Raw genomic sequence first — 23,731 nt, 5'->3', positions numbered from 1 at the left:
CAATTGAACATCACTTGCTGGCGTAGTACCTTTCGTCGGTTGGCGGCAGTGGCTGCTGTCGGCGCGATCTGTGAAACTGAGAATCTATTCTAAATCTCTTTCGACTGTTAAACACCAGTCTGATACATTTCCTACGTCTTCGGTGAAGCCGAGACTCCTAGTCGTTCCCTAGGTAAGATAATTGGCATTGTACACGCTATTTCACTGGATTAGCGTGTTCGTCGTTGCTCTCAAATCGCTCGCAAGCGTTAACTGTCAGTGCTCGGCGCAATGCTCAATACTAGAAGACTTTACAGTTTAACTCCTTAAGAGTTAAGACGAGCTATGAACAAGTGTTCACATAATTACTCTTGCAATCGTCTCAATGCGGCTCGAGTCGCCTTTCTCAAACATTCGACGATTTGCTGCAAGGGAAGAGCGAATTTCTCTGTCTGCATTTGTCTATATCAAAGCTGGTGGCCACGCTTTTTCTTTCTGGCCAATCAGAACATTCATACTTCTTATAACTCCACCCATTAGAGTTTCTGTAGCCTATCACAGGCGTCGTTTCTTTCGTAGGGCAGAATGTAACTTCTGCTATGTAATACTGAGAGAAACAGCTTTCTTCCACACGGGTTTTTACGCAGGTGGCCACAGTTAGTCACCATTGTCTTGAGTTGGATTTCTCTGGACGTTTATCTGCCATCTCCAGCTGTGTTCCTGTAGAAAGGCTTTCCGAAGGGTCATCTTTAAAGCAGGGAAAAGGGCAGCTTTTCCCGGCGGCCTGCACAGTGGCTCTGGTGTCGCATTGTGTCCGGTGAATGTCGTGCTGTGAAGGTTCCAGCCTAACATTGCAACGGGAGTTGCCATCGTAAAATTCTCCTTTCCACAGAACTGTGTCTTGTAGCTCGGTTTTGGGAAATTACTTGCGTGCAATTATTAGTGTGAGTGATAGTGGTTCATATTCATGAAATGCCGGCTTACTTATCCGATTTTCCTATCAATAAAATTCGTACAATTTCACATTGTGTTGTGTGACATATCGATTTATCTGGAACTGTTTCAGGAAGTCAATGTAAGGTGTGTTATTTGTCTGACACCTTACGTGGTTGTAGAAAAAAAACATAGGTACAAAGAATGTAACTGCCAAGAAACCATGGGTAACAGAAGAAATACTTCAATTGATCGATGAAAGAAGGAAGTACAAAAATGTTCAGGGAAATTCAGGGATACAGTAATGCAAGCTACTAAGGAATGAAATAAATATGAAATACAGGGAAGCTAAGACGAAATGGCTGCATGAAAAATGTGAAGAATTCGAAAAAGAAATGATTGTCAAAAGAATTGACTCAGCATACAGGAAAGTCAAAACAACCTTCAGTGAAATTAAAAGCAAGGGTGGTAACATAAAGAGTACAATGGGAATTCCGCTGTTAAATGCAGAGGAGTGAACGGAGATGGAAAGAGTAAACTGAGGTCCTCTATGAGGTGGAAGATTTGTCTGATGTGATAGGAGAAGAAACAGGAGTCTATTTAGAAAAGATAGGGGACCCAGTGTTAGAATCAGAATTTAAGAGAGCTTTGGAGAACTTAAGATCATATAAGGAAGAAGGGATAGATAACATTCCATCAGAATTTCTAAAATGGTTGGGGAAGTGGCAATAGAACCACTATTGACGTTGGTATGTAGAATGTGTGAGTCTGACGACGTACTATCCGACTTTCGGAAGAAATATCGTCCATACAATTCCGAAGACAGCAAGAGCTGACAAATGTGAGAAGTACTGCACGATCAGCTTAACAGCTCATGCATCCACGTTACTTACAAGAATAGTATACAGAAGAATGGAAAACAAAATTGGGGATATGTTAGCTGACGATCAGTTTGACTTTAGGAAAGCTAAAGGTACCAGAGAGACAATTCTGACATTGTTGTTGAGAGCGGAAGCAAAACTAAAGAAAAATCAAGACGCGTTCTTAGGGTTTGTCGCTCTTGAAAAAGCGTTTGACAATGTAAAACGGCGCAAAATTTTCTAAATTCTGAGAAATAGGGGTCATGTACAATATGTACAACAACCAAGACGGACTACGAAGAGTGGACGACCAAGAACGAAGTGCTCGTATTAAAAAGGGTGTAAGGCAAGGATGTAGCCTTTCGCCCCTACTGTTTAATCTGTACATTGAGGAAGCAATGATGAAAATATAAGAAAGGTTCAGGAGTAGAATTAAAATTCAAGGTGAAAGGATATCAGTGATATGATTTGCTGATGGTTGAGAGAAAGTGAAAAAGAATTACAAGATTTGCTGAATGGAATGAACAGTCTAATGAGTATACAATATGGACTGAGATTAAATCGAAGAAAGACGAAAGTAATGACAAGTAGCAGAAATGAGAACAGCGAGAAACTTAACATCAGGGTTGATGGTCACGATGTAGATGAACTTCAGGAATTCTGCTACCTAGGCTATAAAATAACCAACGACGGACGGAGCAAGGACATTAAAGGCAGACTAGCACTGGCAAAAAGGGCACTCCTCGCCAAAAGGAATCTACTAGTATCAAACATAGAACTTAATTTGAGGAAGAAATTTCTGAGAATGTATGTTTGGAGCGCAGAATTGTATCTTAGTGAAACACGTACTGTATGAAAACCGGAACAGAAGAGAATCTAAGCATTTGAGATGTGGTGCTAGAGACGAATGTCCCAAATAGGTGGACTGATAAGGTAAAGAATGAGGAGGTTCTTCGCAGAATCGGAGAGGAAAGAAATATGTGTAAAACACTGACAAGGAGAAGGATGATCGGACTTCTATTAAGACATCAGAGAATGACTTCCATGGTACTATAGGGAGCTATAGAAGGCAAAAACTGTAGAGGAAGACAGAGATTGGAACACATCTAGCAAATAATTGAGGACGTAGGTTGCAAGTGCTACTCTGGGCTGAAGAGGTTGGCACGGGAGAAGAATTCTTGGTGGGCCGCATCACACAAGTCAGAAGACTGATGATAACGAATGATAACGAAGCTGTTATAGGCTTAGTGGCATATGCCGACGATCTGATGATCCTTGTGAAGGCAGGCTCCCAAACTAGCCTAGAAGAAGAACGTATGTTAGCCCTCAACAATTACCTCAGTGGTGCTAAGGAGATGAATTTTCTGTTGCGCCTGAAGATACGACGCACAACTGTAATCATTTTAGTGATCCGTCAAGAAATTAAGCAATTGGTCCATAAAGAGGAAGTCTCTTGCCGGATACCTAGGCACCTTCTTGGACGAGGGACTGAAATATAGTGTACTTACTGAAGAGATACAGGAACATGAGGAACAACATTAATAGTCTAGCCAGTTACGATTATAAACTACCAATACAAAAGATAAGAACGTGTCTAATTTGCAATCCTGGGATGCTGTGCCAGTATTTGGACTTGTCTTCTGCTAACAACGCCAGAACAGGTGGTTAACAGGATGCGATGCAGAATCCTCGGTTTGGTACTGCGTCAGTTGAGGAGCTGCAAGTAATACTTCGAATATGTCCACACTATCTCCAGATGCGAAAAATGCGGCGATGTACTGCCTGAAGGAAAGCAAGATCATCAAGTGCTGTATTTAATAGGAATGGAGGTCACAGGCAAGAAGCAATCCACAATCAGATTATCCTGCAGCAGAAATAATAGTATGATGACCACACAACGAAGCGCACCTAAGGTTTTCCCCCAAATATAAAACGCATATTTGGCATAAGGCACCTGAGTCCTGCCAGAGGCCTGACACATTTCTAGACGGGCCATGGAACTTATGCCGCCTACTGGCAAGGAATTTCTCGAAGACATATGTCGGAATGTGCCTGTGATGAAACCGCACACCATAACATACAATCTGGGTTCAAATGGTTCAAATGGCTCTGAGCACTATGGGACTCAACTGCTGTGGTCATCAGTCCCCTAGAACTTAGAACTACTTAAACCTAACTAACCTAAGGACATCACACACATCCATGCCCGAGGCAGGATTCGAACCTGCGACCGTAGCAGTCGCACGGTTCCGGACTGCGCGCCTAGAACCGCGAGACCACCGCGGCCGGCCATAGAATCTGGGGCTGTCTGCTGTAAGCAGACGTCGCTGATGCTAATCGGCAGCAACCGAATCGACGCTGAAGACTATGTCAAAGAGATGCTCATTTGTGTGACAGAATGGTAGATCCTGGAGAATACTGCCGGTGCTGTTTCAAGAAAGACTATGATAGTGCGCTACGTCATCAATCAACTCCCGTCTACTACACTACAGGAGGCTGCGACAAAATATCGAGAAGTAACGAAATGAAGACAGCTAAAGTCAACAGTTGAGGCACACGAACAGCCTACAGCACATGCACGGCGATCATAACAACAACACCAAAACGGAAGCGCAGCCGTGCGCCATGTCTCGCCGTCCAAAAACAAGAATTAGGGTTACTTGGGCAGGGCATATGGCTGCGTTCCTCACTGCCAGTAATGGTGCTCCCTCAGAGCAGAAGAACCGTTCCCAGTAACCAGGGAGACGACAGACAACGTAAGAGGCAATGCAAGCACAACACACTCCGCAGTGAAAAAGCAACTGGCAGGGTTTGCCTGTGGACCAGGTAGCGATAGTGCATTGTGGAATGTGAAAGATGAGAATTGGCGTCACAATCTGTTTCAGTTAGTTGTAGTGCATATTAGTTGGTTCAAATGGCTCTGAGCACTATGGGACTCAACTTCTGAGGTCATTAGTCCCCTAGAACTTAGAACTAGTTAAACCTAACTAACCTAAGGACATCACCCACATCCATGCCCGAGGCAGGATTCGAACCTGCGACCGTAGCGGTCTCGCGGTTCCAGACTGCAGCGCCTAGAACCGCACGGCCACTTCGGCCGGCACATATTAGTTACAAACAGGTGAGAAACAAATTTTGGGGTAATTAAAGTTGTTGGTGATGGGAAGTAATATTGTAACAATGCATGTTGTATCGTTAGTTGCTTATGTATAAAAACGATTGTTTTTGATAGTAATAATTCGTGCAAGAATAGGGTTTTTTTGCGAATAGCTGCATATAATAGGTCTGTGTTGTGTGTGGGCTACAGGGGTATTGATGTCGTTTACACAACAGTGTGTGAATAGTTTCAACACACCTGTACACCACACATAACACTGAACCATTATATGCCAGCTAATCGCAGAAAAATGCCCTATGCTTGCGTCTGTCTGCCAAAAACTTAATGTCTTTCGCAGAAGACTGTCAACTCGTTTTGCAGGCAATAAGCAAAGAACAAGAGTTACAGTAGTCGATCACACAATCGTTAACGTCCATTACTCACCCTACCCCCCCCCCTCCTTGCTCTCCCTTCGCCATACACATCCTATATGGGTGCCTCGTAAATTATGACAGTGGGTGCAATCGAACGTTCTGTAATTTCAGTACAGTTCCCTATCTCAACTAATTTACTTTGGTGAGGAGATGTTCCAGAATGGCGTCACTGACTATGTCATTAGTGGTAGGTAAATTACAGCGTTTAACTACATTCCTTGAAGTTTCAGAGATGTCCAAAATCAATCAAAAAATTTCCATACTTACGTAAAGACTTAACTGCACATCAGAAGAAAAAATTATAGGACAGTTAGCACCTGCTACGCACTATTATAGCTAGAGAATGCAACTAATTTCTGAAATACGATCGTATTTGTGACAACCACAACTAAAAGCAAAAACCATCAACGTTGCCGGCGGGGGTGGCCGAGTCGTTCTAGGCGCTACAGTCGGGAACCGCGCGACTGCTACGGTCGCAGGTTCGAATCCTGCCTCGGGCATGATGTTTGTGATGTCCTTAGGTTAGTTAGGTTTAAGTAGTTCTAAGTTCTAGGGGACTGATGACCTCAGCAGTTAAGTCCCATAGTGCTCAGAGCCATTTGAACCATTTGAACCATCAACGTTATCCTCAAACACAGCAATATCCAAACTACACTGTGCAACACCACTTTTCCGAAAACCCGTAATTCCCACCCACTGCGACGATTAAGCTAGAAATTCGGCTCAAGGATGCGAAAAAGCGAGGCGCCACGTGACGTTGTCACACTCGGGATCGACGAAGCTTCAAACAGCTAGGTCTCGGAACATGAAGAAAAATGGCCACAGTGCAGAAGTTCATGTGAATAGCGAGGTGCATTAATGATGTCACATTGGCACCAAATTTCACCACAATTCTGCCCACCGTAGAAGCGCCGTACGATCGGAAGGTCGTCACACTCCCTATTACCCACATTTCAACCCTTCCTTTGACGCCTCTGGTTGAGGTTTGAATTGCTACAGCCCGCGCTCAAATCAGGCGGTTTTCTTACCAGCGGCCGAGGAAACAATTCGAAACACACCCCGCTCAGGATCGATACGAAAGGGCTTAAGGGGCTGGCAAAACTGGCATAAGGAATCTCAATGAAACCACCCCTTCCCTTAAGGAGTTGATTTCCACACATTTCGTGGATGAAACGACAGTTCACAGTTTGATGAAAGAGCAACAGGAAGCCCTTGTCACTGCTGACACCCTCAGGCGTTTCAAGGACACTATGGGGCTGGATTGCTACCAGACGTGATCGCATCCGTTTGGAGCGCACCACTACTGCAAAATCATTCGACGAAATTTGAACGTGATCTGAAGCAGCTAAGGGTGCTCCTATTTTGTGTTCTCTTATGGCGTGATCACGGAGGAATGCGATATTGGCATTTGCATCAATAAAATGGCAAAGGGTTCCTCTAAGAATCTCCAGTTCGGCAAAAAACTCGGTAGAACCCGCCCACCTTTATTGAGACTTTTAAAAATGCGCCTGTACAGACAACATGTGAAGCTGTCCTAGGCGCTTGTAGACTGGTAACCCTTTCGACACTGATTCTGGGTGGCCTACTATCGGACAAAAGAGCAGCAGTGCAGTGGCGAAAGACCATGAGCACAGTCTGCCTGCGGGCGCCTTGAATTCCCGTCACGGTTTTTGTCTGCACAGGTATATTTTGAAGGTATTCAACAGCGGCAGGTGGGTGGCACCGAGGATTTGGCCGAACTGGGGTCTTTTCCGTTTTGTTCACGTATGTGTCAGTGGTCAATGTCGCACTCTCCATTCCCCCTCCGTAACCACGCCAAAGAAGGACGCGGGATAGGAGGGATGAAAAAGCATAAGTACCATTTCCTGCTACGGATCACTCGCAAAATGATGTTCCTAGAGGTTCCAACCTGTATAAGAGAATAAAAATTGCGGTCGTGCTGCTCTCCAAATGGGTCAGACCCCGTTTGAGAGGGATGCTGCCACACAATGTCCTTAGAGAAGAGTTGAAACGTCTGACGATGTCAGTAGTGTCAAAGACTGTCAAGAACATCTTCCTTTTTTCATATCGGACAGCTAACTTTCGGTTTCGCCAGCTAAATGTGTGGGAGTTAATGCCCAAAGCAAAGGGTTTGCGTCATTGAGGTTCCTTATGTCACCCTTGAGGCCTTTTCATGCCGATTGTGAGCAGCTGTGTGTCTCCAACGTTTTCCTTGGTTACTCGTAAGAAAATCTCGTGATTTCAACGCTGGGCATCAGGCTCTAACCTCCATCGTACAGCCGCCAAAAATTGGAATAAAATTTGGGTAATGGGGGGGGGGAAGGGGGGAGGAGTGTGACGACCCTCCGATTGTTTGACATGTCCACGGTGGCGTTGGGCAGTTTTGTGGTGAAGTTTGGTGTCAATGTGACATCATTAACCGCCGGCCGTTGGTGGCCGAGTGGTTCTGGCGCTACAGTCTGGAACCGCGCGACCGCTACGGTCGCAGGTTCGAATCCTGCCTCGGGCATGGATGTGTGTGTTGTCCTTAGGTTAGTTAGGTTTAAGTAGTTCAAAGTTCTAGGGGACTTATGACCTCAGCAGTTGAGTCCCATAGTGCTAAGAGCCATTTGACATCATTAACCCACCTCACTGGTCACTTCTATTTCTGAATTGCAGCCCTTTTTTCGCATGTGTGGACAACTTGCTGTCTGAAGCGTTGTCAAGCCCGAGCGTGAGAACGCAGAGCGCCACACTTTTTCACCATTACACAGAAAGGTTGTACTCACCTTTGAGCCAAATTTCAGACTTAACCGTCGCAGTGAGTGGGAATTAATGGGGTTTCGGAGAAGTGATTCTTTAACTCTATTGCGCAGTGCAAATCTCACAACAGAAGAAAATCAATCGTAATGAAACTGATTGTTAAAACTGCCACAGTGATCAGAATTTTGTACAAAACGTAGCCAATGATGATTTATACATGTGAGAGGTTATTTATTTATTAGAGTACTGTCAAGATAAGTTACGATTTTCAATGGAACAACATTCACTCCTAATAAACAACGTCAGTCTGTGTCGATACACGAAACCAACTATATTTCAAAAAGAATATTATGCACGCTGTATAGCACTGGCACCATTTGAATACATTCTGAAATAACTGGATGTTGCCATTGTGTGCAGAAAGAAATTGAATAGTTCTTGACAATATTAGTTCTTGACAATACTTACTCAATATCAATTCGTTGCTGCTAATCAGAATTAGTTAACTGTGTACTTGTGGCATTTATAACTAATAAGTTCAAGTTGCATATAATTAAAATTTGCGTTCCGTAATTACGACTAATTTGACGATGTTGACTGGGGCACAAACGGGAGAGAAAACTTATCTAAAACTAGTCTAGAAACCTGACTGCAGTTGTAAGAGTCGGAGAACATGAAAGAAAGACAGTAGCTGAGGAGGGAATGAGATGGAGGTATAGTCTGGCCCCTTGTCATTCAGCCTGAAACGGAGCACTTAATTTTTTTTCTCGATGTCATCGTATATCTATTGTCAGCAAAGGAGGCAAGTTGAATTGAACGGAACGGTTAGTGTCACCGAAAGGTAGTATAAGCAGAAGTTCAACAAAACTAATTTACGAGAACTAGAATGTATTCAAATCAAATCAGATAGTGCTAAGTAAAATAGATTAAGAAATGAAGAAACACAATCAGTTGCAGAATTTCGCTGTTTAGGGAGCATCAACTGAAGATGTCAGAAGCAGAGGTGACATAAAATTCAGACTGGCAAAAATAATAAAGGTTTTTCAGAAAAAGAGAAATAATTTGTTACTGAATATAATTTAAAGCGTTAGGAAGGTTTTTTTTCTGAACGTGTCTGGAATACAGTCTTGTACATGAGTATGATGTGCTGATGAACCGTACAGACATGTGAAATAGAATTTTTTGAAATATGGAACCGTAGAAAAATGCTGAAGATTAGGTGGACAGACCGAATAACTAATGAAGAGTTACTGAAGCGAGATGGTGAGAAAAGAAATTTATGAAATTTACGGTAAAATTTCACTAAAGAAGAGATTGGTTGACAGTAACCATTAAGAAAAATTTGGTTTTAAGAGGAAGTGTTTCGGGAGAAGGAGGGGGATATTGTCGTGGGTGAGCAAGTGTTGAGTAAAGCAAGCAGGTTTCAGTGGGCCTTGGTTGCAGTAGTTATGTAGAGTCCGAGAGGTTTTCATAGATTAGACTAACGTGGAGAGCTGCATCAAAACAGTCCTTGGAGGGAAGACTACGGCATCAATAACTGCGACTTCCTCAACTTAACGTTACTTCGAGCACTTAAGAGACGAGATTCACTTTATTTGTCTAGTGATTAACATGTATTTATCCACATAACAGTTGTAACTTTTCTGAATAGCCGCGTGGGATTAGCCGAGCGGTCAGGGGCGGCTGGTCTCGGCGGAGGTTCGAGTCCTCCCTTGAGCATGGGTGTATGTGTTTGTCCTTAGGATAGTTTAGGTTAAGTAGTGTGTAAGCTTAGGGACTTGTATGAATATCAATAGCTCAGATGGAAACCCAGTTCTAGGCAATGAAGGGAAAGCAGTAAGGTGGAAGGAGTATATAGAGGGTCTATACAAGGGCGATGTACTTGAGGGCATTGTTATAGAAATGGAAGAGGATGTAGATGAAGATGAAATGGGAGATATCATACTGCGTGAAGAGTTTCATAGAGCACTGAAAGACCTAAGTCGAAACAAGGCCCCGGAAGTAGACAACATTCCATTAGAACTACTGACAGCCTTAGGAGAGCCAGTCCTGACAAAACTCTACCATCTGGTGAGCAAAATGTATGAGACAGGCGAAATAGCCTCAGACTTCAAGAAGAATATAATAATTCCAATTCCAAAGAAAGCAGACGTTGACAGATGTGAAAATTACCGAACTGTCAGTTTAATAAGTCACGGCTGCAAAATACTAACGCGAATTCTTTATAGATGAATGGAAAATCTGGTAGAAGCCGACCTCGGGGAAGATCAGTTTGGATTCCGCAGAAATATGGGAACACGTGAGACAATACTGACCTTACGACTTATTTTAGAATCTAGATTAAGAAAAGGCAAACCTACGTTTCTAGCATTTGTAGATGTGGAGAAAGCTTTTGACAATGTTGACTGGAATACTCTCTTTCAAATTCTGAAGGTGGCAGGTGTAAAATACAGGGAGCGAAAGGCTATTTACAATTTGTACAGACACCAGATGGCAGTTATAAGAGTCGAGGGACATGAAAGGGAAGCAGTGGTTGGGAAGGGAGAGAGACAGGTTTGTAGCCTCTCCCGATGTTGTTCAATCTGTATATTGAGCAAGCAGTAAAGGAAACAAAAGAAAAATTCGGAGTAGGTATTAAAATCCATGGAGAAGAAGTAAAAACTTTGAGGTTCGCCGAAGACATTGTAATTCTGACAGAGACAGCAAAGGACGTAGAAGAGCAGTTGAACGGAATGGACAGTGTCTTGAAAGGAGGATATAAGATGAACATCAACAAAAGCAAAACGAGGATCATGGAATGTAGTCGAATTAAGTCGGGTGATGCTGAGGGAATTAGATTAGGAAATGAGACACTTAAAGTAGTAAAGGAGTTTTGCTATTTGGGGAGCAAAATAACTGATGATGGTCGAAGTAGAGAGGATATAGAATGTAGACTGGCAATGGCAAGGAAAGCGTTTCTGAAGAAGAGAAATTTGTTAACATCAAGCATAGATTTAAGTGTCAGGAAGTCGTTTCAGAAAGTATTTGTATGGAGTGTAGCCATGTACGGAAGTGAAACATGGACGATAAATAGTTTGGACAAGAAGAGAATAGAAGCTTTCGAAATGTGGTGCTACAGAAGAATGTTGAAGATTAGATGGATAGATCACATAACTAATGAGGAGGGATTGAATAGAATTGGGGAGATGAGGAGTTTGTGGCACAACTTGACTAGAAGAAGGGATCGGTTGGTAGGACATGTTCTGAGGCATCAAGGGCATCACCAATTTAGTATTGGAGGGCAGAGTGGAGGGTAAAAATCGTAGAGGGAGACCAAGAGATGAATACACTAAGCAGATTCAGAAGGATGTAGGTTGCAGTACGTACTGGGAGATGAAGAAGCTTGCACAGGATAGAGTAGCATGGAGAGCTGCATCAAACCAGTCTCAGGACTGAATACCACAACAACAACAACAAGCTTAGGGACTGACGACCTTAGCAGTTAAGTCCCATAAGATTTCACTCACATTTAAATATTTTTTCTGAATAAAAATGAATGATATGGTAAATATTGTGAACTAACACTGTACTGAACTGAACTAGATTCCTATCTTTGACTTCGCGTATGTCTGTGTTGTAATCCTGAACAATGTAAGTGGTGTAATTACGGAAGCGCTATCTGTTAAGAATGAATCGCCAAAACTATTTCAAGGTGTATAACTGTATCTGAATTAATTTTTGCCAAACTAATCAGAAAACCTAAAACTGTATGCTAAAGTACCTGTCCTCTGAAACTATATTATGCAGTTTACTGAACAGTGCTACAATGTATGACGACACAGTGCGCGACTCCCAGATCCAATAAATAAAGCTAAAACAATAAAAAAGTGCTACATAAAATTACAAATAGAATTTTGAAAGAATAACAGAGCCATTCGACAACCACGGAAAGAATGTCCTCATCTTTCAAAAATCTACCCCCCTCCGCCCCCAGGTCTTCTTTCTCGATAGCCTGCAGTCGATGTGGCTGGCCCTCCTTCCCGATAACCACCAGTATACAGAGAAGTTGCAGCATTAGAAAAGTGCAGCGAAATGCAGGAAGATCTGCAGCGGATAGGCACTTGGTGCAGGGAGTGGCAACTGACCCTTAACATAGACAAATGTAATGTATTGCGAATACATAGAAAGAAGGATCCTTTATTGTGTTATTATATGATAGCGGAACAAACACTAGTAGCAGTTACTTCTGTAAAATATCTGGGAGTATGTGTACGGAGCGATTTGAAGTGGAATGATCGTATAAAATTAATTGTTCGTAAGGCGGGCTTCAGGTAGAGATTCATTGGGAGAGTCCTTAGAAAATGTAGTCCATCAACAAACGAGGTGGCTTACAAAACACTCGTTCGGCCTATACTTGAGTATTGCTCATCAGTGTGGGATCTCTACCAGGTCGGGTTGACAGAGGAGATAGAGAAGATCCAAAGAAGAGCGGCGCGTTTCATCACAGGGTTATTTGGTAAGCGTGATAGCGTTACGGAGATGTTTAGCAAGTGGCAGACTCTGCAAGAGAGGCCCTTTGCATCGCGGTGTAGCTTGCTGTCCAGGTTTAGAGAGGGTACGTTTCTCGATGAGATATCGAATACATTGCTTCCCCCTACTTAAACCTCCCGAGAAGATCACGAATGTAAAATTAGAGAGATTCGAGCGCGCACGGAGGCTTTCCGGCAGTCGTTCTTCCCGCGAACCATACGCAAATGGAACAGGAAAGAGAGGTAATGACAGTGGCATGTAAAGTGCCTTCCGCCACACACCGTTGGGTGGCTTGCGGAGCGTATATGTAGATGAGTACACCTACTTATGTGCGCTCTTGGTCAAACTGTTAGCACCATTTCACTATGGTTGTACACCACACTATATTTGGTCCATACACCGCCAGAACTTCACATTGAATCTGTGTGCAATTTAGGAATCGTATGTCAGCTTTCGAGTATGTTTCTAGCTGCAGGACGCACTGTGAGGTACCTGTTAGCCACGCCACCGCAACTCTCTGTCTGTAGGAGACGGGGAACGCGTTCTCTCTTCTCACTATACTCCACTCTAGTCACGTAATAACCTTAGCATGGAACGACATATTTACCTCACTTTTTGAAGTCCCTATGTATGTGACAAAGAAATTGAGATGTCTCTTTAGGACGGAAATGATTAATCGGATGTAGATGTTAGATAAATGAGATGCCAGCTGGAAAGGACACTATGGACTGGAGCATTCATTTGGAACCAGTTGGGCAGAAAGGAGGATTTATTTCATGGATTAATTCATGGTGTGCGACCGGGAGACGATTTCAGTTACGCTGGCAAACAACATGGTATGTTTCCAGGTGAAGGAAAGGTCGAACTCTTTGATTAAGACGCGCAGCAGGACTGTGTGCTCATGGATGGGAGAGATGAGAGGGTGTTAGAACCCAAGTAATTTATGGGAGATGTAGAAGAGGTGAAGGTGTTCCAGATGTTTGATGTGTATAAAAGGAAACATTATTGATACGTCGTGGTATGGGAAAACTTAACGAAAACGTAAGGTAAGCAGAGCTGAAAGGCTGCAGGGAGTGAAAGCGTGGACCCAAATGAGGTTACAGTTTCAAATACAATTTAATTTTATTAAACATTAAAAAAAACTTTTTCACTGGTACATATATATATATATATATATATATCTCACAAAACACAATAAAAAAATTTTAAACTCCAGGCCTGAAGGGCCGCTGAACATTCACAACTGTAATGTCAGAATGACAACCTCAAGATTCAACATAAGGAGATAATCACGGTCTGAAGGACCCAACACCTTTGATTAATTATTGACCAATACAATAAGTTACTGAAAGGAATGAGTTTAACCATTCGGCCAGAAGGGCCAATAAAATATAACCACAAATGCTGTTTTGATAATGCTACAAGAATGCAAAACCAACAGTTAATTTACTTCGTCCAAAGGAGCAGTAAACACCAAAAGACAAATTCATATACCTTAGGTTTTTCTTAATGAAACAACCTAACAAGATAAAATTAATAACCAAAAAGGGGTAGTGACGTCGCCACTCGGCCTGAAGGGCCTGAATATCAGTAGTAATAAATATTTGAGAATGGTTGAAGTTAGTGAGTTAGCACATAAAACCAGCCCGTGCTCCTCACCACTAGTAAAACTTTACAATCAGCTGTGCTAGGACCGCCTGCTTTAGCAATATGGCACAGACCAACAGAACAACTAGAAACTTCACCACAGTGGCGAATCGTCCACATAGGGCATGACAGCAACTCTCTATAACACACAAAATAAAAATTACTAAACATTGAAACACATGGTTCAAAATATAACGCCTATCTAGGCAGGAACTGTTAATGACGCCCACTGGCCTTCGTAAATCTTCGACTTAGTAAATGTGACGGCCAGTACAAAATAATAATACCACTCAACAAATTGTAAAATACAAGATCGTTATTGCACTTGGGTCAGAATAAAATTTCAACCACAGATAATATTTTAGGTTCAGTTAATAAGGCACAGAGAGTTAACACTCTCTTCTAGTGATAGTTACACTTGACAATATAACAGCAGATCACTGAATCGGGATTTCGGGCACGCCTGAGCCTACTAAAATTGCGAAACACCGTGGCACACGACCTTAGAGCAAAACTCACCCGACGACACGGGCAGAATTGAGTGAGACACATCAAGTCAAGAAATTCTCACCGTTAGTCCAGAAGGCAGACAAGCATTCGGCGACAGGTTGCAACCAGCACCAACTCGAGTTATGTCAATCGCTCCAGTTCCGCCATAGCAACTACTGCCACACAACCGGAAACTAAACTCCCCGTCTCACTCCGGCAGCAGCACTCGATACTCTCGTCGTCAGCAGGTCTCTCCCCAGAACGCAGCGCCCTCCGAAATTTAAAAGCAAACGGACCAATCGCGGCAGAGCAAGGCCAAGGCTCCGGAAGACGACACACCACACCTAGGCAACGATGAAGATGATACGGTTCAATTATGAGCTGCACAATCGCAGAGGTAGTCAGATACGGAATTTAATAAAACTTGTCACAATCGCAGGAGGTTGTGTATACTAGACAAACAATCGCACACTAATGACCCATGACGAACAAGTCCTCAGTATCCCGAACAGTTTGTTTTCTGTCTGTCTTCATTTACAATTTTACGTCTGCACACAAAAGGTATTAAATTTTATACAAATATCATTAAACATAGAGAATCTTGCTGTTAAAGTCATGTAAAGAATACGACCCATATCCGCTGATTGGTTCGTGATAGTGAAGTACTGTGTATGCCAATGGAATATGAGTGATCGACATGGGGACGTGACAGAAAGAGAGATAGGGCCTGTCGTGTTTGGGCGTCCCCGTGACCCTGCTACGAATGAATTACTTCTCGTCTGGTGCGGTCTCTCCAGCGTGTCTACAAGGAACGGTGTATCACTCGGAGCCACATAACAAAGGTCATGAAAGGTCTCATATTTCAATTAAAATAATATTGTGATTCACGTTTCAGCGAGTCGCGTGACAGAGGCCAGAAGCCAGCCAATCGCAGTTCTTTCTCAAGCGCCACACTCTCGCTTTGTTGCCTTCTTGCAGTTACGTGCATATGATTGCTCCTTACCGGCAACGTTGTCTCCCGCCAATGCAACTGTCAATCACAAACTTACTTTATTCGAGATATAACCGACAGAGACCAGGCGCAAGTGTCACTCCTTGCCAGTGACCATGGCTTTAAATCGGACTCGGAAACGGTGTAAGTTTTGTCAACTATCCTCTTAATGACCATCTCTTACGGTCTCTTTCGTTCGCGTTGTGACTTAATAGATAATGTTTTTCCTCTTCCCCTGCACGCAGTATAAATATTCGATACGGCGCCTCTTGAAGCGCCAAACACTTCGACTGCCCTGTTTATGGAAGCACTCACCATACGAGCACCAACAATATGCCCACCTTCGAATTCACTTAGCTCCAACATAACACACTCTTAACTACAAAGAACATTCTTCTGAACAAGACTGACGCTTGCAACATATGAAAGACATTACACAGGTGCCGTTTGAGGTCAAATACAACAGCGCAAACTGCAGGCTTGCCTAGCGTCTGCATTTGTGATCAAGCATACATTTCTCGCGGTGTTCCCATGTTTTTGTCCAATTTCTGTAGTTCCGTTTCTCATGCCTGGATTGTTGAGCAGTTTTGCTGAAGTGGGCCATGGACCGCTACCTTGATCAAATTGTTCAAATGGATCTAAGCACTATGGGACTTAACAGCTGTGGTCATCAGTCCCCTAGAACTTGGAACTACTTAAACGTAAGTAACCTAATGACATCACACACATCCGTTCCCGATGCAGGATTCGAACCTGCGACAGTAGCAGTCGCGCGGTTCCGGACTGAAGAGCCTAGAACCGCTAGGCCCCAACGGCCGGCCGCCTGCCCTGGCTGAGGGCAGAGACTGCCATGTGGCCACTGCCGTCCCCAGAGAGAAGTTGAGCACTATGTTTTTGCCTTCCTATACGGACATCTAAGGACGGGACGCCGTGTCACTGCCTGATCGGTGGTAAAGAGTCGGTTGCTTGCTCTCAAAATTTTTCATGCATCCAGTCGAATGAGTGGCCCCGCCACCTTGTTTGGCACAAAGAGGCTGGCCAGTGTACCACTGCTCCAGACCAATACCAATTTATTATTTGTTAACGTGTGTTTTGTACATAAAGAGTGGAAGTAGCAAGATTCTGGTTCGTCACATTTGCAGTAGCACTTACTTGCGTGCTCTAAGTGGAGTTTCTTTTTTATTGAAGTTGGGAGTTGAGGGCGGGGAAGGAAGTGTTTCTGGGCTACTCCTCTCCCAAGCCCTGTCCGGTGCTGATTGGTGCACCTTGTCTGCCTTTTGTGGAATTGTACGGGTCGCAATCTTGGTAGTGTGGTCCATATTCTGAGCGATCCGTCCAGATGAGGAAATCTTTCTGCGTGTTCTACATACAGACTTCCATATATATACATTGATACTCCTCCCCCACTGCCCAGTAGTGTAAGCGTCATTTACTGTAATTTCTACTGAGATTTTAGAGAACTTTGCTCTCCATAAATTTTACGTGTTTTGTGTGTATTACAGAGAGCAAATAAAATCTGTTATACTCAGACTTGACTTAGACTTGAAGATCCTCAATTATCCTACAACTTTCCATGTTTAGGCGATCCACAAATAACCAGTATAAGCTCTTGTATACTTAAGTTGTTGTCCTCACTGTAACAGTGTCACCGTTGTGTACAGTGACCGAACGCAACCAACTGCTGTTCGAAGTTAAAAACAGACCCACATCTAGTTTCAAACTTTCAGAGCACTATTGAGCACATTAATAACTTTAAAGTTCTTTTAGGTCTTATTAACAATTTGCATATTATTTATTTAATGCAATTATATGGTTCAGTCAAACACCTTTATATGTATAGTAACGTTTATCATTTTCTGGATGTTAATTTCTAGAGGCACCACCTTTCATGTGTTCGTGCGCTGTTTTCTTTGGCCTACATCCCCACTAATCAAGAGATCGATGTACATAAAAGGCGCCTCGGATTCGTTTTTGTTCATTTGTTTTCTCATAGCGACATCAGCTAGTATTGGACGTTCACGTTAAATATTCGTTTACCAACTAAAAAAGTTCGAAACTTGCGTTTACCGACGATTCAATCTCTTACTTTGCAGGGAGACAGCGGTGGTGCGATGATGACCAAGTCTGGCCGCCAGTACGTCGCCACAGGTAAGCAATTTAGCTCATGTTAGCTCCGCTGTCTGGATGGCGTCGTTCCCAGTTGGAATCATTTTACATTTTAACATTCGCAGTGAACAATATTAGAGACAACTAATATACAAGCCACCAATATTGTCATGAAGCCTGTTCTCCTTAACTGGCCTCATCCAACAAATACTGTCTTGTTGGTGCACAATGTGCTTCATTTCGTTATAAAGGCACCAGCTTCCGTGAACTATTCCTGTCACCAGCTTCTGACTTAAGTGAAATGTTCCACTTGGCTCGTTGGTTTGATAGCGCTGCTGGCACCAACAAATGTCGATAAGTTATGCAGAGAGATTTAAATTTTCATATTCAACTAAAAATAGTTTAGCGATGGTTAGGGACCACTATCTCCACTCCAGGTCAACACAGATCTTTGCACTGCCGTTCTCATTACAGAAGTGCAAATACAGTGCTCCTGTGTTGCTCACTTTACCAGGTAAACCGACTTCTGTCACAAGTCGTCGTCTCCATTTCAGTGTACTATGTATCACGAGTCATGGGGTCTCACCTTCAGATACTTAGGCTTTACTTACACCATCTCTTGAAAACAGATGGTCACTGGTCCTGTTAAGCGTCAAAATTTATGCTACATCGTGATATAATGTCCTGTATTGCAGCCACACATTTTACAAAACTAAGAAAGGAAAGAAAATTTCCTACTGTTTCCAGCAGTGGTTACATACTTTTTACGTACAGCATGTGTAAATAGATTTTCTTGCATATAATCACTTTTAAATTCACAGCACATTTACAATAAATTTATACTATTAACTATTCACAAATTATCTTAACCTAAACATGTTTCACACGCGCGCACACACACATATATTGCAAGGGGGCTTAATTAAAAAGAAAAGACTAATATTAATGAATAAATGAAATAATTTTACTAGCTGTGTGACCAGCTACGAAGTCTCGCAACCGGTTGGCCCTGACCAATATTAGCACGCCATCTGACTGCATAAAATTAAAATAAAGAATGACAAGGAATTTCCATTAACACAATTGATTAATTAAGTCTTCTGCAACTATAAAAGCTACGAAACAATAAAGCACAAATGTAACTGTTCTGTGTGTGGTAGTGTGGCTCAACGTACATGTATCTGGCTCGGTTCTTTCCCAATACGACAAAATATTTTAAACACCATTTACAATGAACTAATTGAAAAACCAGAAATACTATAATTGCACATAGAAACCAGAATTACAAGTATAATAAATGAACACGAGCCAGATGCTTTGTTGACTGTACCTGTGAGCAAGAGGGATTGTTATTAAAGAAAACTGTAATACCTTTTTACCTCATTATATATTGACGAAAATATTCCATTACACCAGCATCATAAATCAAAAGCCCATCTCCTTTCTCAAATATATTCTGACAATTGCATCTTCTTCCATCTATACATTACATCAACCGAACAATACAACGTTTCAGTCAACACTCAGATCGTCTACTCTCTCGCCCAACAGAACAACGACTGCTCTCGACATCCTCTGAACTACTACTGCACCCAGTGGAGGCCGCGGAATAAAAATCTTTGGCGCAATCTCTGGCGCTGTGACTCAGTATATATATATATATATATATATATATATATATATATATATATATATATATATATATATATATAATGTCTCCCCTAAGAGACGTTAGGCGCATTTTTCTCTAGTGTTTGGCAAATATCTGCAGTTTCGTTTTTGCAATATGCAGGTGGCGTCAGCCCAAACAAATACTGTTCACGCGTTTTTCATGCGACACCCTGATTCGACAGAAAGTGTCGGTTTGTTTCTCGTTACAAACAAAAAGATTTTCGAAGCGCTGTTTTACGAGCCCATTCGATAGAGTGGTCAGAAACTAGTTTAGTGCGATATTCGTTTTATCGTGGTATATTAATAGGGACAACACAACACGAAAGAATACCCGGTACTCCAGTAGCGACAGTACTGCCCTAGCCCGCCCTGACTGCTAGCGGCATACAACGGAGCTGCAAAGTCGTTCCTTTAATACATAAAACAAAATTCGCACTAAACTAATTCGGAAGCGCTCTGCCGAATTGGCACGTAAAATTCCGCTTTAAAAATATTTTTTTTTTTTTTTTTTTGTAATAGGAAACAAACCGACGCTTATCGTCGACACTGGGCATCGCATGAAAAATGTGATGAACAGTATTTGTTTGCAGAATGAGATTTTCACTCTGCAGCGGAGTGTGCGCTGATATGAAACTTCCTGGCAGATTAAGACTGTGCGCCCGACCGAGACTCGAACTCGGGACCTTTGCCTTTCGCGGGCAAGTGCTCTACCAACTGAGCTACCGAAGCACGACTCACGCCCGGTACTCACAGCTTTACTTCTACCAGTTGGTAGAGCACTTGCCCGCGAAAGGCAAAGGTCCCGAGTTCGAGTCTCGGTCGGGCACACAGTTTTAATCTGCCAGGAAGTTTCATATCAGCGCACACTCCGCTGCAGAGTGAAAATCTCATTCTGGAAACATCCCCCAGGCTGTGGCTAAGCCATGTCTCTGCAATATCCTTTCTTTCAGGAGTGCTAGTTCTGCATGGTTCGCAGGAGAGCTTCTGTAAAGTTTGGAAGGTAGGAGACGAGGTACTGGCAGAAGTAAAGCTGTGAGTACCGGGCGTGAGTCGTGCTTCGGTAGCTCAGTTGGTAGAGCACTTGCCCGCGAAAGGCATAGGTCCCGAGTTCGAGTCTCGGTCGGGCACACAGTTTTAATCTGCCAGGAAGTTTCAAGTTTCAGTATTTGTTTGGGTTGACTCGAGCTACATATTGCAAAAATGAAATTGCAAATATATGCCAAAAAGCTCAGAGAAAACGCGACTGTCGACTCTTAGGTGGGACACCTAAATACCTCAAAAACGTCACATCGTACCAAAGAAATGTTTTAGGTGAAAAGCTAATATTAGTAAACAGGACATGTATTTGTTCTACAAATGGCCACCTTCTAACTATCACTCCTGTGCGGGGTCAGCTTCGTATTTTCAAATGGGAACCACCGATTTTTTTCGCATATTCGTATTCTACGCCAAGAACTAGTACGGTGTACTCAAGCCAGTGTTTCCCACTCGTAGTAGATGGCGCTGTAATCGACAAATGTTATTTGTAAGCCTATTTCAATTAAGAACAGACGCATTTGATTTTACATTTCATTTACGATGTAAAGGAAGATGAAAGTGTAATAGTCACGGGGGATTGGAATGCGGTTGTTGGGGAAAGGGTAGACGAAAGGCTTACCGGAGAATATGGGTTTGATAGTAGGAATGAGAGAGGAGGAAGACTGATTGAGTTCATTTGTAAATTTCGGCTAGTAACAGATAATGCAAGAGGAGGAACTATACGTGCAAAAAGGCCGGGAGATATGGGAAAATTCCAGTTAGATTACTTCATAGTCATGCAGAGATTCCAAAATCAGATATCGGATTGTAAGAAGTACCCAGAGGTAGATATAGACTCAGATCACAATTTAGTAATGGTGAAGAGTAGACTGAAGAGGCCGGCCGCGGTGGTCTAGCGGTTCTAGGCGCGCAGTCCGGAACCGCGCGACTGCTACGGTCGCAGGTTCGAATCCTGCCTCGGGCATGGATGTGTGTGATGTCCTTAGGTTAGTTAGATTTAAGTAGTTCTAAGTTCTAGGCGACTGACGACCTCAGAAGTTAAGTGGCATAGTGCTCAGAGCCATTTGAACCATTTGAACGGAACATTAATAATGCAGTGGGAATTCCTCTGTTAAATGTAGAAGAGAGAGCGGATAGGTGGAAAGAGCTGAGGGTCTCTTTGTGGTGGAGGACGTATTTGATGACGTGATAGGCGAACAAAAGGAGCTGACGGAGAAGAGATAGGGGAGCCAGTAGTAGAAGCAGAATTCAGAATCTTTAGAAGACTTACAGTCATATAAGGCAGAAAGGATTGATGACATTCCATTGGGACTGATGACCCTGTAGGTCCCTTTAGACCCGAAACCAACCAACATTCCATAGGAATTGCTACATTCATTGGGGGAAGTGACAACAATACGACTATTCACGTTGGTGTGTAGAAAGTATGAGACTGGCGATACAGCAGCACACTTTCGCAAAAACATCATCCACACAATTCCGAAGATAGCAAAAGCCGCCAAGTGCGAGAACAATCGCACTATGAGCTTAACAACTCATGCATCCAAGTTGCAGAGAAGAATAATATACAGAAGAATGGAGAAGAAACTTAAGGAGTATGTTACATGACAATCAGTTTGGCTTTAGGGAAGGTAAAGGCACAAAAGAGGCAGTTCTGACGTTGCAGTTGATAAGAGAAGCAAGAATGAAGAAAAATCACATTCATGTGATCCGTCGTCCTGGAAAAAGCGTTCGCAGTGTCTAATTGTGTGAGATATTCGAATTATGAGAGAAACAAGAATAAGCTATAACAAAAGACGGGTAATACGTAATATTACAAGAATCAGGGAGAGGAGAGAGGGGAGACAATAAGACTGGAAGACCAAGAACAAAGAGCTGGGATTAAAAAGAGTGGAAGACAGGGATGTAATCTTTCGTCCCTCCTGTTGAATCTGTACATCGAAAAAGCAATGACGAAAATGAAAGAAAGATTAAAGAGTGGGATTAAAATTGAAGGTGAATACATATCAGTGTTAAGATTCGCTGATGACATTGCTATTTTTGGTGAAAGTGAAGATGGATCACAGGATATGTTGAATGGAATGACCAATCTACTAAGTACAGAGTATGGGTTGAGAGTAAATCGAAGAAAGACGAAAGTAATGAGAAGTAGCAGATATGAGAACAGCGAGAAACTTAACAGCAGAATTGATGATCACGAAGTTAAGGAATTCTGCTACCTAGGCAGCAAAATAACCCATGACGGACGGAGCAAGGAGAACAAGGACAGCAAATTAACACTGGCAGAAAGGGCGCTCCTGGTCAAGAGAAATCTACCGGTGTCAAAATGGGTCTTAATCTGAGGAAGAAATTTCAAAAATGGTTCAAATGGCTCTGAGCACTATGGGACTTAACATCTGAGGTCATCAGTCCCCTAGAACTTAGAACTACTTAAACCTAACTAACCTAAGGACATCACACACATCCATGCCCGAGGCCAGATTCGAACCTGCGACCGCAGCGGTCGCGCGGTTCCAGACTGAAGCGCCTAGAACCGCTAGGCCACTCCAGCCGGCTAAGAAATTTCTGTGAAAGTATGTTTAGAGCATTGTACGGCAGTGAGACTTGGACTGTGGGAAAACCGGAAGAACAGAAGAGAACCGAAGCATTTTATATGTTGTACTACAAAAAAATGTCGACAATCAAGCGAACTGATAAGGTAAGGAATGAGGAGGTTATCCGCAGAATCTGGGAGCAAAAGGAATATGTGGAAAAGAGTGACGAAAAGTAGGGACAATGTGATAGAACATGTGTTCAGACATCAGGGAATAACTTCTTTGGTACTAGAGGGAATGTGTAAAAACTGTGAAGAAAGAAAGAGACTGGGATGTTCCACGCAAATAATTCAGGACGTACGTTGCAAGTGCAACTCTGAGATGAAAAGGTTGTCACAGTAGAGAAATTCGTGCTGGATCAGATCAAACCAGTGAGAAGACAAGACTGATGTATCTGAGCCGTGGCGGGGTTTATGGCGTTGCCTGTCGAATTACTGGTACCACTAGCTCGATCTGTCGTGTGATGTACCTCTGGTTTGAGGCGACTAAGCTCTTTGCTCGAGATTGTTGGGGGACGGGGCGTGTTGTGACGTGGCGAGTTGTGAAGTGGTAACGGAGCGAGGAGGACGGTGTGAGAGGTCAGCCCGGCGATAAGGCGAGCGCTCGTGCAAGCGTATTAGGCACGGACACCGGCGAGTGAT

General features: G+C 42.9%; 1 protein-coding gene and 1 non-coding gene across 2 annotated transcripts in view; one reads left to right on the top strand and one right to left on the bottom strand.

Moving 5' to 3' along the window:
* Positions 1-23,731, top strand: part of LOC126259961 (coagulation factor XI-like) — a 161,879-nt gene that overhangs the window by 131,316 nt on the left and 6,832 nt on the right. Inside the window, exon 5 of the mRNA XM_049957071.1 lies at positions 17,775-17,829. Coding sequence (XP_049813028.1) covers positions 17,775-17,829 — 55 coding nt within the window. The remainder of the gene's footprint in view (positions 1-17,774; positions 17,830-23,731) is intronic.
* Trnas-cga (transfer RNA serine (anticodon CGA)) lies at positions 20,113-20,187 on the bottom strand. The gene has a single exon. It is a non-coding gene; the product is annotated as a tRNA-Ser (tRNA).

This window comes from Schistocerca nitens, chromosome 5, assembly GCF_023898315.1.
Source record: "Schistocerca nitens isolate TAMUIC-IGC-003100 chromosome 5, iqSchNite1.1, whole genome shotgun sequence".
NCBI lineage: Eukaryota > Metazoa > Arthropoda > Insecta > Orthoptera > Acrididae > Schistocerca > Schistocerca nitens.
Note: the sequence above shows the minus strand (reverse complement) of the source record. Positions and strands in the feature narration are given on the sequence as shown.